The 18,949-nt window shown below is 52.9% G+C and overlaps 1 protein-coding gene across 1 annotated transcript in view; it reads left to right on the plus strand.

Annotated features, from left to right (window-relative positions):
- Mad1l1 (mitotic arrest deficient 1 like 1) overlaps positions 1-17,748 on the plus strand; it is a 308,425-nt gene extending 290,677 nt beyond the window's left edge. Inside the window, exon 17 of the mRNA XM_051161164.1 lies at positions 17,344-17,748. Within this exon, the coding sequence (XP_051017121.1) occupies positions 17,344-17,502 (159 nt within the window). The 3' untranslated portion in view covers positions 17,503-17,748. The remainder of the gene's footprint in view (positions 1-17,343) is intronic.
- The last annotated feature ends 1,201 nt before the right edge of the window (positions 17,749-18,949 follow it).

An 18,949-nucleotide genomic window follows, 5' to 3' on the forward strand; every position in this document is an offset into this window, starting at 1 on the left:
GGAGTTAGGAGGACACCTGGTTCCAATGACCTCATGGAGCCAGGCAGCCATTTCCCTCTTCCCACATCTCCTTCATGATCAGACACCCGTTCCATATCACCCTGTGGGTCTCGAGCATTGTCCCCATCCCCACCCCACCCAGCATAATAGGTGCATCAGTCCTGGAAATCTTGGGACAAAGGTGCTCCTCCCCAGGGTACATCATCCTGGGTAGTGGTTTGTGACCTTCTGATCACCTCCTGGAACTCTACTTTACTGAAGGGAGAGGCAGCCATGGTTGCCACCAGTGAAGTCCAGGGCTGGGCTTTGAGGAAATGAGGCCCACTAGGCAGGCGATTAGCCTGGATATGGGCTGGTTCTTATGGCAGATGTGGGTGCTGGAGGTAGATGAGTTCCAGGCTGGCCATTCATCAGATAGCCACACATTGAGTTCTGAGCCATGGGGGGGGCGGGTGGCAAAGGCCCTAGAGCTGGCCAAGGTCAGACAGTGGCCTCTTCTGCATGGGAATTCTGTGCCTTGCCTATGACTGATCAGGGTTCACTTTGCATTAGGACCCTGCCTCAAGCCTTGCAGCAGAGCTGCAAGAGGCTGAGAAGTGGGGTCTCCCTCACATGCTATGTCTAGGTAATAAGAGGGTAATAAAATGGAGGGAAGCAGAGGCCCTTCCCTGCTGGTCCAACTCCGGGATCTTCCGCGGATTGTAGGTATAGCAGACCCCATGCCGACCACAACCTAGGGCCTGCCCCAGCTTTCTTGGGGCACAGGCTAGGGGTGGTTCAGTGACCATGGCACTCTGCCTGCTCACCAGCCAGCTGCATATTCCTCTTCCACAGTTCTGGCAGGACTCCGGGCAGGCGTCATCTCCCCACACCTGAATCAGTGTTGCTGACTTCCCTGAAGAAGCTGAGACAGTTGGTGGAGCTAATCACAGGCATCCTCTGAAAAACACCTATGAGCTGAACCCTGCCGTGCAGCCAGAGGAAGTCCCTCAAGAGAGGGTCGACTCTGGTACCCGCCAGTGCCAACCCTCAAGGAAAGGCCACGTGGTAGCCTCAGGTAGCAGGGCTATATGGGAGCTAGGATAGAGCTCTTTGCTGCTGAGTCTCATACCTCAAACCTCAGGATCTGCTGTGGACACCCACCAAGAGTCCCATAGGTGGCCTCCCATCTGAGGTCTTCCTGACCACCTGGCAACTACTCTCTGCCCCGTGGAGTACAACGTCATAAGGCCACTGCACTCCATCAACCACAGGCCCCTCCCATTGGTCACAGAGGTAGAAAGACTGGGGCCGTGGAAAAGCTATGTCCCCTGGGAGCATGGCTAGATGTGTGTCGGGCATGGTCATCCCTGTAGGAGGCTCAGTGACACTGGCTGAGGCACCTCTGAAAATTCTGGCTACTTTTAAAAATTGCCTTTTAATCACAGTAAAAACACAGATGCCTGCAACCAGTCCAGCAGACTCTCCTGGCAGCCCCCGCCCCTCCCCCGCCGCCCTCACGCCATTCCAATCAGCTTTGTAGGCTCAGTCCTCTTGGAAGCAAATCAAACCTCCTATGTGTGGTCCCCCACCCTAGCCTGCTCTCACCTGCAGTCATGGACCAGCCCTGGCAAGAGGCTTCAACTGTGCTGAGCTCAGCAGGCAGGAGCAGCCATATCAGTGTCATGAGGCCACGGCCTCTGGGTAGAAATGACTTAGCTTTTCCTGCTCTGTGAGCCCTGGCTCCTCCCCAGCATGGCCTCCCTGGCACTCTCCAAGAAGACTGGACCAGGACAAAGCCTGCCATTTCAAAAATGAGCCTGGAGCCTGGGTCTCCTCCCCAGTCTTTGTTTTTGACTCCTTCATATTAGGACTCCCGGTAGGAGACATGCACTTTGGCAGTGGGATGTTTTAATTGCCTCTCAAAATAGCTTACAATAAAGAACACTAAACTGTGACTAACCAATTGTATTTAAGGAAGCCCTGGCACAGTCAGAGGTGGGCCAGCTGATGGAGCCTGCCCACTCACTCAGCCGTCGAGATGCTGTGTGGCCAACTAGGCCTTGGCCCCCTCTGGGCTTCCTGCCACAGTCCCCTGGGTCAGTTCAATTGAGTGCTCCAGAGAGAGGAAGAGTTAATCTGCAGAGTCAGTGTACACCACAATCAGAGAACCTCAGGCACAAAGCGGAAGCAGCTAGCAGTGTGGACAACTGATACTACCAGACCCTCCACACAAAGACTGCACCAGAGACTCCGAAGTGCTTATAATAAAACAGCCAGGTCAGAGAGGGGGCACTTCCCTCCTCTTCACGGGCCCTACTTGCCTAAGAAGTCCAGGAGTCATTTTTCATCCACCATCGGTCTCCATGTGACTCAGCCTGGCAGCCTGACTGGGGCTGAGCCTCTTCCCTGAGCCTCACACAGTCTGGTTTTTCCCTTAGCCTTGGGGGCTTTCAACCAGCCAGTTTTCACCCAGAAGAGTCTCTGAGTCGGTCTTCAAACTAAGCCATGGGAAGTGGCCATGGACAGTGCGCATGTGCACATGCTGTTTGATCCCTGAACCCTGCCCTATTTTGTGACATGGCTCAGTGGTCCCAGAGGTGCCCATGAGCAGAGGGAGGAGGGAGAGTCTGATGGCAGAGGAGAGTTAGACATGATAGCAAGTTCTCCTGGAACGGACTTAAAGAAGAGACTTTGATGGATATCTCCGGCATGGATGACATGAGTTCCTTCTCACCTAGTGACAGAACAAGCCAAAGATGGGAGAGAACAGGCAGCCAATACCATGAGGTACCCTTTACGGAGCACTGGCTTTCTTTCTAGCTGTTGCAAGACAGTCACGTGGATTCCGAGTGGAGAGCTAGGCTGCCCCAAAGGCTGTAACCCGAAAGCACGCCCACCCAGGCTCCAGCCAGAGGAAGCCAGGAGCCCAGGCGGGGAAGGGCCGCGTGTGAATCCCAGAATCTGTTGCCTCATCTCTCTCGCTTAATTACTGGCAGGGCAGTTGCCGAGTTGAAATGGAGCCTGAAAAGCCTCGGTGAGTAATTACTGTCAGAAACACAAGATCTACAAAGCCGTAAGCTCACAGCTTGGTGATGTTACCGAGTCCTATTAAAAAACAAGAAAGAAAATTCCCTCTCATGCTCTGCTTTCAGGGCCAGCTGAAGATGAAAACCAAGGCAGCTTGCCGATGATGCTGATACCAAGGAGAAGCAAGCAGTCCACAGAGATGGGCAGACAGGCTAGGGTGGCCAGGAGGCACCCGGGACTCACAGGAGGGCTGAGTCACCCACCAGAATTGTGCCCAAGATGAATTCTACCTTTTGGGCTATTGGGAACATCCCTACCAGAGTCCCTAGGAGGCTTCCTCCGGAAGTCAGTGCTCTGCCTCGCACTCCTTTTGGTCTTAGGTGTTGAGGCAGCAGGACAGTGGCTTCCGGTAGCCTAGGCAGGCATCTTTGAACCTTAGTCCTCCTTACCATTCTGGATCCCTCCTTGGGAAGAGGTTGCCATGGGCAGCACATCTTGGAAAACAGCCACTGGACTGGATGCCCTCACTAGATGCCACCAGCCCATGTGGTGGGGACTGAATGGAAATCCATCAGTGCTCAGAGCAGCTGGCCCAGAGGGTCTGAACAGGTGAATTCTGTACCACAAGCGACAGAGACTTTTCTGCCTTCATCCTGAGGTACCCACAGCTATCAGGAAGGCCAGGCAGCTATCTTGTTACTCAGTCTGCTTGAGAGCTCACAGCGGGGGCTCTGCATGAGTCTGAACTGGGACAGAACAGTCTTGGGCCAGGTACCAGTGGGCTGTGTGTAAGGAACGTCCAGGCGGTTTTCTGAGAAGTGAGTGGCTTGGCCCACTGGGGCCCAGGCCGCCGTGTGTCAGACTTCAGGCAAGTGAGACACAAAGCTGAGGAGAGCGCGTCCTCACCCCCCTCCCCAAGTCTGCAGAGATTTACCTCTGAAAGTCGTGTCATTCACGGCATATTTTTAACCAAGAACCAACAAATCTGCCTTTTAGCGGCAGCCACAGCAACAGCCTGAGCTCGCAGCTTTGAGGGCAGATGGTTGCCCGGCTGTCATCCATGTCCCTGGGCCCACTAGGAGCCCTGAGCCACACCTGCCATGTAGGAAGGGCAGCTGCCTTCAGCAAAGCATGTTGGAGCCACCGAGAGCACAGCTCCATACCAACCACTGGTCCTGAGAGGCCAGCGCATGGTTCAGAGAAGCCTAAACCTCAATCCTGGTCACCATGCCAACACACAGTCAGGGCCAGGTCCCCAGAGTCATTCTGCTCACCTGGCCTTCTTTACTTCTGCCCATCACTGGGGGCAGAACAAGCCTCAGCCTTGGCTCACGGGTGAGATGCTTGCCTCCCAGATGTTAGCGCTATTTTGGGAGGTTCTGAAAACTTAGAAAGTGGAGCCAAGCTGAAGAATGCAGGTCACCAGCAATGGCTCCTTAGGGGCATATTATCCCTGGCTATTTTCTTCCCCTCTCTGTTTCCCATCCCCCATGAGGTTAGCACCTCCATTGCCACCATGCCCTGCCCACCATGATGCCATTAACCCTCTGAAGCTGGAAGCCAAAGTAAGTTGTTGCTTCTTTAAGTTATCCACGTTGCCTAATCTGACACAATGACCAAAAAGTAGCTAACGTGTTTGCACCCAGTGGGCATCCAGCAGTGGTGGTGGAGAGGTGTAGTGTGGCCCCAAGCTCACACTGTTAGCACCCAAGACCATAGGCCATCGAGCTCCCATCACAGAGCAGGGTCCTTAGGCTGCTAGCCATGTATGACCCAGTATGACCGCTGAGCTGAATGTCACATGTAGCAAATGATAGATTCCAAGGAAGGAGACAAGGCTTGCCCCAAGGTTTCTACAGTATAGAGTTCCCTCTGCAGCCGGTGATTGGCTACATGGTGACAAGTGATGGGCTGGGCTGTGAGCCCTGCAGTATACTTCTGCCAAGTCCCCATACCCGCAGGGGCCTTCCCTTCCTGTGTGGACAGTTGGCAGCCAGGCCTCTTCTGTTAAACCACTTTATTAAGGCACAGTTTGTATGGCTGGTGACTCTGCTGAACTTGGGAGCACTTGTCTAGCAGGCACAGAGCTTGAGGTTCCATCCCTAGCACAAGCTGAGAGGGAGGGGCCAGGAGGACAGATGCTGGCTCTGGTATCTTCCACTGTTGCTCCCTCAGAGGAAAGTGTTAGGAATAGTTTTCTATCCCTCTCCACTTCTTTTATTATTAAATGTATTTGTCTAGTATTACTCTGTGTGTTGGGGGTGGGGCTAGGGCAGGGGCTGCATGCCACATCGCACATGCAGAAATCAGAGGGCAGCTTCTTGCAGTGGGTTTTCCCTGTCTACCTTTGTGTGTGCTCCAGAGATTGACCTCAGGCCGCCATGCCTATGTAACAAGCACTTTGATCACTTGGCTGCCCCAAGACTTGTTTTGGTGATGCTAGAACTCGAATCCCTAATCTTGGGCATGTGAGGCAAGTCCTCTACCACTGGGTTTTGTCACCTTATTTTCTTTTTTTCTTTTTGTTTTGTTTTGTTTTTCAAGACAGGGTTTCCCTGTGTAGCCTTGGCTGTCCTAGACTCGCTTTGTAGACCAGGCTGGCCTTGAGCTCACAGCGACCCACCTGCCTCTGCCTCCCGAGTGCTGGGATTAAAGGCGTGCGCCACTACGCCCGGCCCACCACCTTATTTTCTAAGACAGGTTCTCTGACTGAGCCTAGAGCTCACAGCGTGGCTAGACTGGCAGTTCTGGAGATATGCCTGTCTACCCTGTGCCACCGCCAGCTCTGCAGAAGGGTAACAAACATTCGTGTGACTTCTACATGTGTAATGGGGAACTGCGCCCCTCTTGTGGAACTTTCTAAAGGCCACTTATCTTCCATAGCTCCAACTCTCCTGATCGTCCACAGTCCCAATACTGCCTTGGGAAGTATTGTTCCAGGCACCTGTGTGGAGGATAGAAAACAATTTGTGGAGTGAGTCCTCTCCACCTTTCCGTGGGTTCTAAGGATCAACTCAGGTCCTCAGGCAATGTGTCAAGTTTTCTACCCACCAAGCTATCTTGCTAGCCCCCTTTTACTAGGACTGTCTTAGTACATGTGGGGTGTTTCCTGGAGCCCTTTGGGCTTTACATGCAAAGTGTTAAGCAGGTATTGTGTGGTTTTCTGGGGCCAAAACTGCCATTCTCAGACCATGCATCAATCAAGGCCAAGAACAACAGGGGCATCCTGTGTCTGCAAGGGCCTACCCTGCCCACCCCAGAAAGCCCGATGCCTGCTTCATTGCAACAAGAGAGGGCACACCTCTCAATGCCAAGATGGTCAGTTATACCATCTTGTGTCATTGCAAGGAATCCATCTGCCCCTTTGCAGCTCCCTTCCAACTCACCCCATTCCCCGGCAACCCCAGGTATCTCCTGTCAGTGTACTTTCCAGTCTACCTTCTTCCATCTGACATAATTAATTTGAGGTCCATTCGTTCCTGTTGCCTTGCACATCAACAGTTCATTCCTTTTAAATACTAAATAGTAGTCCATTGAATGGACTTATCACAACTCGCTTATCCATGCACCTGTTGGTGGGCATTGAGGTGGGCCTATTGCAAATACAGCTTCCAGGGAGCATTCACTCACATATGTGTCTTGGTGTTGACATGCATTGCCTCTTACCTAGCAGATACATGCATGTAGATATGGAACCTCTGCCTACTGTGTTAGCCTTCTTTGGTTATGTGTCTCTTCAAATCTTTGCTCAGGGACACAGATGACAACTTGGTGGAGTGAATTCTCGCCTTTCATTGATGGGTTCCAAAAAGCAAACTCAGATCCTCAGGCTGCATGGCAAGCTCTTACCCACCAAGCCATCTTGTTAGCCCCTTGGCTCCTTTCGTTTTTTTATTTTGGCTTTGTTTTGTTTTGCTTTATGTCTTGTTTTGGTTTGTTTGTTTGTTTGTTTGTTTGTTTTTGTTTTTTTTTTGAGACAGGGTTTCTCTGTGTAGCCTTGGCTGTCTTAGACTTGCTTTGTAGACCAGACTGGCCTCGAACTCACAGCCTGCCTCTGCCTCCCTGAGTGCTGGGAATATAGGCTTGCACTACCATGTCCGGCTAGCTCTTTTTTTTTTTAACTAGGTTTATTTCCTTGATACTGGATTTGGGGAGTCTTTGCATAGCTGGGCGCACAATTTTTATCCGCCATAAACCATGCTATGTTCTCCTAGGCCACACTTGTTAGCAAAAGTATCAGCTTAGGACTCCCAAGACCAAGTTCTCTGCACAAAGGAGATTGATTTGCCCCAGAGGGACAGAGGGCAGAGAATAAGAGACAAAGACAGGAGGTAGAGGATGAGAGAGACGGGGAAGGGAGCAAGGGAGACGGGAGGGGTGTGTGTCCCGGAAGACAGAGGGCTGCCTCTGGGTAAGAGGAGGAGGGACATGGCCCGTAAGCAAATGGCAGCTTATAAAGGCACACCCTATGTCAGAATGAGCTGTTCCGTGTTAATAGGACAGATTAATTGGGTGAGCCAAGGGGGGCTTTGGATTGCTGGGCTTTGATACTTTGCTAACTAGATCTTCATAGTCAGCCTCAGAAGGAGGAAGTGGCCAAGTGAGGGAGTAGACCTTAGTGACCAGCTTCAGGAGAGGAATGGTTTTTAGCAAGGCAGAGGGAATGGGAGAGAAGGGCAAAGCCTGCCAGAGCCATGCGCGTGAGCTGGCCAGAGTCCCTTCAACGTTCGCCTTTTCCTTCTCTGAAGGCATGTGGGGAAGAGCAGAGGTTCTCCTTTTGGATGGCTCGTGAGTCCTCTGTGGCGTGTGCGTCTGGTGTTAGAAAATCCGAGCATTTTTCTCTGTGCTTTTCTTCTAGCAGTTCTACTGTGTATGTTTTACGTGTCTAAGGCATTGTAGTTGACTTGTATCTGATACTGGACATGTTTTAAAGTTCTCTCAGACATCTACGCCTCTGGGATGGGGCTCAGATGGCAGAGTGCTCGCCTAGCACGCACAAAGCCCTGGGTTCTATCCCAGGACCACATAAACCAGGTGTGCTGGTGCATGCCTGGAATCCCGGCACTGAGGAATAGGCAGGAGGATCAGGAGTTCAAAGCCATCCTTGGCTACACAGGGTTTAAGGCCAGCCTGGGTTTCATGAGATCCTGTTTCAAAAAGTGTGGGGAGAAGGGAGCACATACCTACATGTGTCCCGGCAGTGACATTGCTTAGGAAACAGTTATCTTTGTACCTTGGCCATGAACCTGAGAGTCAGCCTCAGGGTGAGCTACCACCGTCTATCCATTGTGCCTGATGCTGCTAGGACCACATCTGCATCCCTAGCCTGCCATCCAGCCAATGTTTGCTCCAGTCTTGCTCTTTTTCAGACTCTGTGGGAGTCCCAGGGTTTCTAGAGCTCCTTCACATTCTACAGCAGCAGGAGGGCGGCTGGGGTGTTGACTGGGCATGCACCAACTGTGCAGAGTGTCTGGGGACGCTGCATCTTAGCAACATACTTCCCAGCCGGGGCTAGGAGGGGTGGGGGGTACTTGCTCTGAGCCCCATCTTCTCATTTTCCTCCCGCAGCTGTTTCAATCTTTTCTCAATTTTTCCCTAGGTACTTCATGTTTCAGTGTTGTTATAAAAAAAAAAAGTATTGGTTTACACTTTTCATTTCTGTTTGTTGCTAGTGTCGAGGTGGTGAGCGGGCGTTTTGTTCATCTCTCTCATCTGAGAGAAACATTCACTTCTGACCCTCAGGGATAGCTATACCATGCACTGCCCACAACCATCCTTGCTCGCATCCTACTTTGCCAAGATGTTTGGCTTTGTTTTTGAAAAACGTATGCTAGGAAGGTGGTTTGGTGGATAAGAACACCATAGGATCTGAGTTTGAACCCCTCCTGCCCACAAAAATGCCAGGCATAGTGGCACACTTATCACCCTAGCACTGGAGACAGACAAAGGCAGATCTTGAGGCTTTCTGGCCAGCTGAGTTCCAAGGCCAGTGAGGGACCATGTGACGGCGATGAAGACGTATGACCCTAGGGATGATAGCTAAGTTTGTCCTCTGGTCTCCACACACACATGAACCACACACACCTGAGCAAACACACACACGGGAAATGTATGCTGCTTGTTGTTTGTGCGTGTGTGCGTGTGTGTGTGCGTGCATGTGTTTGCATTGAGATGAGGGTAAAGTTTCTTTGTCATTGTTAGTAGTTAAGTTACCAGAGTCTCCAGTGCCAAGCAGCCTTGTGTTCTTGGAGAGGCCTGGCTGGGTCATTGTTTGGAACGGACAGCACCTTCTACAGGCTCAAGCCTGCCTGGGGAAGTCTAGAAGCTTTAGGAGGTGGGGTCTTGCTGGAGGAAGCAGGTCACTAGGCATGTGTCTGCTGTGTGTTGTCCTGGTTGACCCCGGCAGCCCCCTTCTCTGCTTCCAGCTAAAGCGAGGTGCTCTCTTTCGCCTCAGCCCCTCCATGATTGTCCGGGACACTGGGAGGAAAATCAGTCATCTTTTAGTATTTTATACAACTATGCAAATGTGACTGATGCAGGGGGGAGGGGCTAGGAGATGGCTCAGTCAGCAGAGCACTGCCCTTGCAAGCATGAAGCCCTGAGTTTGATCCCAGAACTTACATTTTTAAAAGTCACGTGTTGGGGTTCAGATTTCTAATCCCTATGCTGGGGAGATGGAGACAGGAGGATCTGTAAGGCTCATGCCCACCTGACTAGCCTCATCAGTGGACACCAGGTCAGGGAGTGACTGTCTCAAAAAGTAAAGTCCAAAGTGGACTGCACTTGGAGTGACACCCAAGGTTGGCCTCTGACCTCTGGCTACACAAGTGACTCACACACATAGTTGTAAGGAAGAGTGTGCACTATGCTGTGGGACCTGGGTTGTGGCCATGCTCTTTGGGAACTCTCTGTTGCCAGAGGGTCCTTGTTTTGTAGTTTTTGTCTTTTTTTCATAATGTCTTCAGATTTTCATCTCAAAGCAGACCTGGGTAGGGTTGAGACAGTTTTCCTAAAATAGTCTGTGTGAGTGGCTGGAGTGTCTAGATGGTAGGTTAACTGCCTTAAATCCTCCCATGGACTTCAGGAGTGCCTTGGGGTAGAGTGCTTACTGTTATGCATGAGGCCCTAGGCTCCATCCCCAGAACTGCAAAATGAGCAAGTGGATGAGTGGGTGGGTGGGTGGGTGGATGGGTGGATGGATGGATGGGTAGGTGGGTGGGTAAGTGGGAAGATGGATGGGTGGGTGGGTGGGTGGATGGATGGGTGGATGGGTAGATGGATGAGTGGGTGGGTGGGTGAGTGGCAAGATGGATGAGTGGGTAGATGGGTGGGTGGGTGGATGGATGGATGGGTGGGTGGATGGATGGATGGATGGGTGGGTGGATGGATGGGTGGGTGGGTGGGTGGGTGGGTGAGTGGATGGATGGATGGGTAGCTGGGTAGGTGGATGGATGAGTGGGTGGGTGGGTGAGTAGATGGATGGATGGATGGGTGGGTGGGTGGGTGAGTAGATGGATGGATGAGTGGGTGGGTGGGTGGGTGAGTAGATGGATGGATGAGTGGGTGGGTGGGTGAGTGGATGGGTGGATGGATGGATGGATGGGTGGCTGGGTAGGTGAGTGGATGGATGGGTGGGTGAGTGGATGGATGGATGGGTGGGTGGGTGGACAGAGTGGATGGATGGGTGGATGGGTGGGTGGATGAGTGGATGGATAGATGGGTGGGTGAGTGGGTGGTCTATAGTATAGATCAGCTTGAGAGTCAGTCATATAGGTCTTGAGTGTCTGAAGGGTCTTCAGGGTTGTTATCCCACTGTGTGTTGCATTCTGGGTCGCTGGTCTGTTCCCTGTTGCCCCACTGACTTCTTGCTGTCATTGTTTTCAGGGAGGAAGCTGCTGTCATCCTTATCTTTACTCCTCTGTAGAGAAAGCATTTCTCTTCCTGCCAGCTACTTCGAGATTTTGTCTTTTCCTGGAGCTCAGCAAGTTGATGGTGTGCTGTGATGCTATTTCCTTCTTGCTTTGTTAGGAGTTTATTAGGCTTCTTAGGTCTTTTGCTTTAAACTTGTCCCTGCGTTGCACAAATATGGGCGTTATTTCCTCAAGCATTTTTTCACCCCACCCCTTGTCGGTTACATATCACTGAATAACAGATCACAGCCCCCCATTATGAAGGCCAGGGTCTGAGCAGGGCACTGCTCCAGGTCTCCCTTGGCCTCATTCACCAGGTTTCTGAGGGTAGGTGCAGACCTTTCCACAGAGCTGTCACCAGGAATGTTTCCTTGGTAGCTGCTGCCTGCGGCCGCTGTCAATTCCCTATTGCACTGCAGCTCACTTCATCTGAGCTTCCCGCAGCAGCAGGAGAGAGCCCAGCAATACCCATTAGAGCTGAGTGTCAGGTAACACAGAGCCATGCACATGGTTTGAGGCAGATCTCACTGAAGGGTGGGACTGAATTGACCAGCACACCCTGACCTTTCCTCTGAGACGCTAGATATCTGTGGAGCCCTGTCATGTGACCCGGTTGTCGTGGATGGATGACATCTTCTCTGTCACCTTGGGTATCTCCTCCCACGGCATCTATAGGATCACTCATCCTTTCAGGGCAGTGTCCGGCCTGCCCTGGTCCCACCTCTGCCCACTCTTGAAGTCATCTCCTCCTGCGCCATCAGCTCTCTGCCCTGCGACCTCAGGCCAGCCGTTTTGATCCTTTATGCCCTTAGGTCCAGTGACTTGAAAATTGTGCTTCGCAGTTTGGGTTTTGTGGCATTTTCTCCTGTGTGTGTGTTTGTATGTTTGGGAGGGGCAGGTTACAGGAGTACATGTGTGCATGTGGGGCCATCATCCTCAATGCGCTCCACCTTCTTTCTTCATTTATTTACGGATGGGGCGGTCCACATCCACAGCGTTCACTCAGGCCAGAGGCGGAATTGGTTCTGCTTCCGCTATGCAAGTTTCAATAAGGACCAAACTCGGGTCTTCAGGTTTGGTGGCAAGCACCTGTACCTGCCAGGCCCTCTGGCCAGCTGCCCAGCCTGTCTTTTGAGACAGCATCTCTCAGGGATGCTGGAGCTTATTGGCTCAGCTAGGCTGGCTGGACCTCAGTCTCCAGGAATCTGTCTCCGCCTCTTCTAGTGTCAGGATTACGGATGGGCACTGCCACGCCTGGCTCTAGAAGCATTCTAGACTTAGGTCCTCACGTGGTCTGCGGGCTCTTTACCCAGTGAGCCTCTCCCTGGTTCCCTGGCTCTTTTGGATTCATTCAGGTCGTGAGTGACTATTCCTGTTCATTGCCTTGACTGGGAGCTTTGTGTATGGCTTGGAATCTCTGAGTTGCCTACACCCCTCCCCCAACAAAGGGCCAAAGGCACCAAACCTTGTTTTATGTGAGGATACTAGTTTGGAGAAGGAAAGCAATGCTTAAGCCCTGGTTACCCAGCAAATAAGAATGACAGCTGTGGCTGTAGCTCACCAGGTGATGTCAATGCTGTAAGCATGGTGGCTTCTGGAAGTCACTCCCAGAGACCTAGTACCCTGTAGGTGGGAGAAAGAAGAGTGAGGAGACCAGCCCGACTGTTTTGTCTCCCAGCCCTTTTGATTAGTGAGACTGGTCATCTGACCAAGACTTCCAAGCCACAGTGTCTGAGCAAAAGAGTGACTTCCCCGGCATTTCCCTTTCCTCAGGGAATAAGCTGAGGTGCACGCCTCCTGTCTACCACCATTCTCCAACGTCCTGGGCCCCTGCAGTCTCCAAGCCCACAGGGGACCTATGAAGGGCCAGGGCCCCTTGTCTCCTCTGCTGGGTGAGACCCCACAGATAGGACCCACGAGCTCTGTCCTGCCCTTTGCCCTCTGTTCTCTCCCCGAGCTGCAGGAGCAGCTGTGGAACTCTGAAACGGAACGCGAGCCTGGGGGATGTAGTGCTCATAAATAGAAAGCAGCTAATAATAATAATTGTGGGTTTGAGAATCATCAGGGGCTACAGGGCCCAGCATAGCCACCCCCCTCATAGCTCCAGAGGGAAAGGTCACCCCTAACCAGAATGGTAAATTTCTTTCTCACTTTGTCATTAGCCCACACTACATTGGACATTTTCCTTGGCACAGTTCAGCAGGGACACCAGGCAAGCCATTTGCCACATAGGCACAGCATGCAGGACAGTCATCCTCAGGTCTGCTCATCATACTGACCCAGTGGCTGCCAGTTCCTCCTGAGGTCTGGCACCTGGGGCACAGGAAGAAGATAGAGGCCAGGTTGTGCTGGATGCCAAGTGTCTCAGAGCACCCTGGCACAGCTCTTCCCATGAGCCACCGACCCCAGATTAGGCAGGAGGAGTATCTGGTGGGGACTTGGGGATCAAGTACAATATGGGTGGAAGGAAGAAGGTCTTTGAGCTGAGTTTCCTGAAGTAGTTCGCTGTCTCCACCACCCAGATAGCACAGGCTCATGAGGCCTGCACACAACCCACTCTGACAGCACAAGTCAGGATAGGAATGGCAGCCACTGGACTGTCAGCAGAGTAGAGGGGACATACCCAGGTCTAGATGCTGAGGAAGAAGGCAACAATGGAGGGCACCATGTTCTCTGGGCCTGAGCAGATAGGGACTCACAAACGCTGGCTCATGGACAGTCCTTAGCATCCCTCTGGCCATTTGCCCAGCCACCCGAACATCTCCGTCTGGATCTCCTTAGCTTCACACATGTACAAGTCACGCCCCCTTCCCAAAGCCCTTCAGCAATGCAAGCCTCAGGGACAGTCCCCTGCTGGAGATAGAGGCCAAGGTCAAAGTGCAGAGGCTGCCAACTGTCGGCAGCAGAGTATCTTCATCCCTGATGGGCTGGGCCCACAGTGCTGTTGGCCCATCCCCAGGACAGAGGGAGAGGGAGCTAGAGACGGCACATGCACGTAGCCCATAAATATTTCTAACCGCAGCCAGCACGTCTGACTGGGCAATTTGCTTTTTAAAAAATTGCGCTCTAATTTTAAGTGAACAGGCCCTAATTATGGTGATTTGCAGGCACCTGGGGACCGGGTGGCATTTGAACATGGCAGAGCAGTGCAGGGACTGATTGGCAGGGTGTCATTCAACCTGCGCATGGTGATAAGCCAGGACCACTTCCCTGGGTGGGTCTGCATCAGGAGGTGAGCCTACCAGCACTGAGGGGAGTAGGGCCATTGGGGGGCCCAAGTTGAGAGAGTGGGCAGAAGGACTGTGGAAGGGCCTGCTTGGGCCATGCCCAACTTATGCAAACCTCAGACTTGGTTTTGTTTGAGACTTGCAAAGGGAGATACTTCCTGCCCTCCCGCCATCCTCCTAGAGGGACCTGCCAGGACTTGTACTGGCCACATAGATGCTCCATGAGCAGATAGCCAATGGGACGGGAGTAGGTTTCATGTGCCCTCTTTAGTTCTTGTCTATTTGTCAAGAACAGGAGAATGGTGCTGGCAGCAGAGACAGGTCTTTTTCAAATAAAGACTGGGTGTTGCAGCTTGTCATCTGAGCTACTTGGAACACCGATGTAGGAAGACCTCAGTTCAAAGCCAGCCTGGGCAACTTAATGAGACCTTGTCTCAAAACAAAACAGTATTAACAAGAGGACTGTGCTATGGCTCAGTGGTAGAACCCCTGCCTAGAACCCCCCAGTGAGGGGCTGGGGTGTGGCTCAGTGGTAGAGCACCTGCCTAGAATCCCCCAGTGAGGGGCTGGAGGTGTGGCTCAGTGGTAGAGCCCCTGCCTAGAATCCCCCAGTGAGGGGCTGGGGTGTGGCTCAGTGATAGAGCACCTGCCTAGAATCCCCCAGTGAGGGGCCCGGGGTGTGGCTCAGTGGTAGAGCACCTGCCTAGAATCCCCCAGTGAGGGGCTGGGGTGTGGCTCAGTGGTAGAGCCCCTGCCTAGAATCCCCCAGTGAGGGGCTGGTAGGTGTGGCACTTGCCTAACCTGTATAAGGCCCTAGGTTCCATTCCTAGTACCACACTTGAACAGACACACAGACATACACCTGGGAGAAACAGCGGAGACATGACACCAAAGGATCCTGCTGAGGGTGCTGGGACAGGAAAGAACCCTGAAGGTTTTCCTTCCACCCTGTTCCTACCCCCACCCAGCCAGCTCCGCCTGCTCCTTCCCCAACAGCTGCCTCAGAGTCAGCCCCTCTGACATTTCAGGAAAAACATTGCGAGTCGAGAGCAGAAGGGAGAAATGAAAGGATTTTCTCAAGAAAAGGTCAGAGTGGTTTCTCTTATTTTTGTTTAAAGATGGTTTGTGTTGAACTATGACAAGGCTAAATGTATTAAGGGCCATGGGAACAGGCTGGGGGTCGGCCCATGCAAGAAAACAGGAGGAAAACCCAGGTAACAAGCAAGGCAGGAGACAGCTTAGGAAACAGTGAGACAGAGCCTTACATGCCCTGGTGCCCCACAAGGGATGGGGGTGGAGCGGGGAGGGGGGGACTAGACAGCAGCTGCGGTCTCCCCAGGGCCCTTCTTGCTCATGCTGGAGAGTCAGTGGCAGTCATGGCTGCCAGGACAAGTGGGAGCAGCCTGGCCATCTGTGTGGCTCCTGGGAGCAGGGGCACCTGCAGAGCCACTGCCAGGAGGGACCTTTTAGAACAAGCCCTGCCTTGGCCTCACCATGGCCGTACATTTGGGTTCTCATTAGCACATGCATTTGCATTCATTGGCACAGGCTAATCCACAGAGAAACAATGTCCCTAAAGCAGGCACGCCCTACCTCTCTCACCCTCCACTCCATTCACACTCTAGCCCGACCCTCCTCTGCCATGTCTTCTTGTATAGATGGTGTCACATAAAAAGCCTCCCATGTTCAAGTGACCCTGTGTATGCATATACACACATAAATGAAATTCAGCCATACATCAAGCCTTCTCCCTTTTCATGGCTGAATTTTATTTATATGTGTGTATATGCATATACATATATAGCTAAACTGCATTTTGTTATTCCTACATCCCTTCAGGCCGTTATGAATCATGCCTCTGTGCATCTTGGTGTGGGCATGTATGTTTGATTGCCCCGGGTGCACACTAAAGGGATACCAATAGATCACACGGTCATGCTGAGGAATTGCCAGGCTTTTCCCCAGTAGCTGAGCTTCCTGCCATCGATGCACAGGTGTTCTGATTTCTCCTCATCCTCTCTGGATGCATGCCTTTCTTGGGGTGGCAGTCCTAATAGCTTGACCTGCGTTCCCCCCACCCCCCTCCACCTCCGTGACCCTAGAAGCCATCTGCTTTATCGCCGCCCCCTCCTCCATGCTACTTCCTTGGAGAACCATCCAGTCTGACTTTGCCCAACTCCTATTGGCCCCCTCCTCTCTCTGTGGCTGAGTGGGGAAGGACTCTGGGTTTGTTGGACACTAGTCCTACATCAGACCTAAGGTTTGGGAGCGATCCTGAATGGGTATCTTTTGTTCTTTTGGGTTTTTTGAGTCAGGATTTTTCTGTGTAGCCTTGGCTACCCTGGCCTTGCTTTATAGACCAGGCTGGCCTCGAACTCACAGAGATCTGCCTGCCTCTGCCTCCCTGAGTCCTGGGAGGCATGCACCACTGTGCCCAGCTTGTGACTACTTCTTGCCTGGCCTTGCAAGCAGGACCTCTTCTCCCCTACCTAAGCAGCCCTTCTACATCTCTGGCTGCTGCAGCATGGCTCAGCACGTTCGCAGAAGGCCCTAGGATATGACTCCTGGGAAAGTCAGGGTGACAGGAAGGCCCAGGGCCTCTGTCTGCTTCTCCCAGCCCAGCCTGCGTGGTGAAGAGGGCAGCTTGCCTGGAGTAGGCCCAGGGAAACAGCTGTGTACCACTGCAGCTGTGAGCCTGTTTGCATGCTCCACTCCCACTTCTCCATCCTAGCGGTCACAGAGCTACTATGTCCTCTGTTCAGGTATAAATGACATAAGAAAACAGGATAAGAACCAGTCTGGGCTCTAGACTCCACCCTTGCCAGGGCCAGACCTCCATCAGCAATACCTAGCATCCTGGAAGACACTCTGGGCTTGCTTCACCTCCCCAGATCAAGCAGGTGGCAGCTGAAGAGCCGGTGACTGGAATGGAGGTCCCCGGGAATCCACAGCCTGTTGTAGTTGGGATAGCCCTGGGACAGGACTGGTTGACCATCCTGAATCTCAGCTCCCTCTGCTGATGACCTTAAACTTTGCCTCAGTGGGCAGTTGACAGAAGCAAGCCAGTGCCCCAGTAGAGGTGGCAGGCAGCACAGCTTTTCCTGTCCATCTCCCCCTCTACTGGGGCGCATGTGAAGGCAGGGCAGCCACCTGCCCAGCAGCAACCACTGACACCCCTCTCTTCTTTCCTCCTCCAGGCCACGGGACCCTCAGGCTCCAAGATGCAGCTGCTGGAGACAGAGTTCTCACGCTCAGTGCCCGAGCTCATTGAGTTGCACTTGCTGCAGCAGGATAGCATCCCAGCCTTCCTCAGCGCGCTCACCATAGAGCTGTTCAGCCGCCAGACCTCCATGTAGCCTCTTCCCGAAAGCATCCTCCCGCTATGGCCACTAGACCTCAGCCCAGCCTGTCCCGCAGCGTCTCAGACTGCAGCCCCCAGACCTTGGCCAAGCTCTTGGTCTTACATACCATCACCTCACATTGGCCCCAAGCCCCTTTGCCACCCATAGCTGCATCATGGGACAAACACTTGCCATGGCCTCTGTGCAAGCAGCCACTGTCTCTTGTCTCTGGCCAGCAGGAGCAGCTGGGGTGGGGTGGGGTGGAGTCGGGGGATGACCAAGCTAGATCACACCCCACTACTTTCCTCTCTTACCTGAGCACTGAGACTCTCCTCTCCCCACCACCACCCCATCCTTGGGTCCTTCCCTATATTGTCCCAAGGTGTCCCCACACCAGCCTCCATTCCCATGTGCTTGGTTGCTTGTGTCACTTTGCTGGCCAGGCTATGGCCTGAGTCTGCAGTCTCGGCCTGATGAAATAAAGCGTTATCTTTATCATCTTTCCCCTCACTGCACAGGCCTTACCACACCATCTGCCATGCTCCATTGGATGCCTGCTCATACACACAGCCTGAGAGGTAAATAGGGTCAGGGAAGCACTTGTATCCTATCTCTCTGAGACCTGGGTGTCTCATCCCTGCCTTGGTTTCTCCTCCTCTCCCCTGCCCAAGTCCTCTAAGTCCAGAGGGTAACCCTCCCTTGTCAGCTCCCTCTGCAAGGGCCCCCACCAGGCCCAACCATCTGCACAACACCAAGAGTTCCCATTAAGAGGTTTTATAGGACAGAGGTGGATAAGAGAGGGTCTGGGCTGGCCTGAGAGTCAAGGCATCTGATCATGTGTCCCTCGTGCATTGATGGCCTGCCACCGGAGGGTCATACCCCCGTCACATGCCTGCAAGAGGAATGCTCAGGTTTGCCCTGGGAGCCCTCTGGCCAGAGACAGTCCCACTTGTAGCAGCCCCTGGCTTTCAGGAACTCCTTGGTGGGCACCCACTGATAAATGGCTCTTAAGCTGCTAATGACTCACTTTAAGGGATTAGTGCCATGGTGACAAGCCGCACAGCCAGAAGGTGACAGGATTTGCTGTGCCCCAGCCTTCAGCTCCCCTACCAGTGGACTCCCACTGTCCCCACCAGCTCCCACCCCACTCAACTGGGGCGACCAGTGCTGGCCCATGGCTGAACTCCTTACTTCCTTGTCCTCTGGGGCTGGTGCAAGGCCATCTGGGAAGTACAGATTGTGGGTGTCTCTCTAGCTCCTGGCTCAGCCCAGGGACCACTAGGAAGTTCAGAGGCAGGAGTGAAGGTACCAGGGCAGCATCAAAATCAACTTAGAGACCCCAGGCAGTGGGGACAGGCCGTACCCAGCTGAACTTCCCAGCTCGCGGCTCATTCTCCCATGACAAGCTGGTCCCCATGTGATCACAGCCTTCGAGCTGGGTGGCATCAGGTAGGTTAGAAAG

Source organism: Acomys russatus, chromosome 19 (assembly GCF_903995435.1).
Source record: "Acomys russatus chromosome 19, mAcoRus1.1, whole genome shotgun sequence".
NCBI lineage: Eukaryota > Metazoa > Chordata > Mammalia > Rodentia > Muridae > Acomys > Acomys russatus.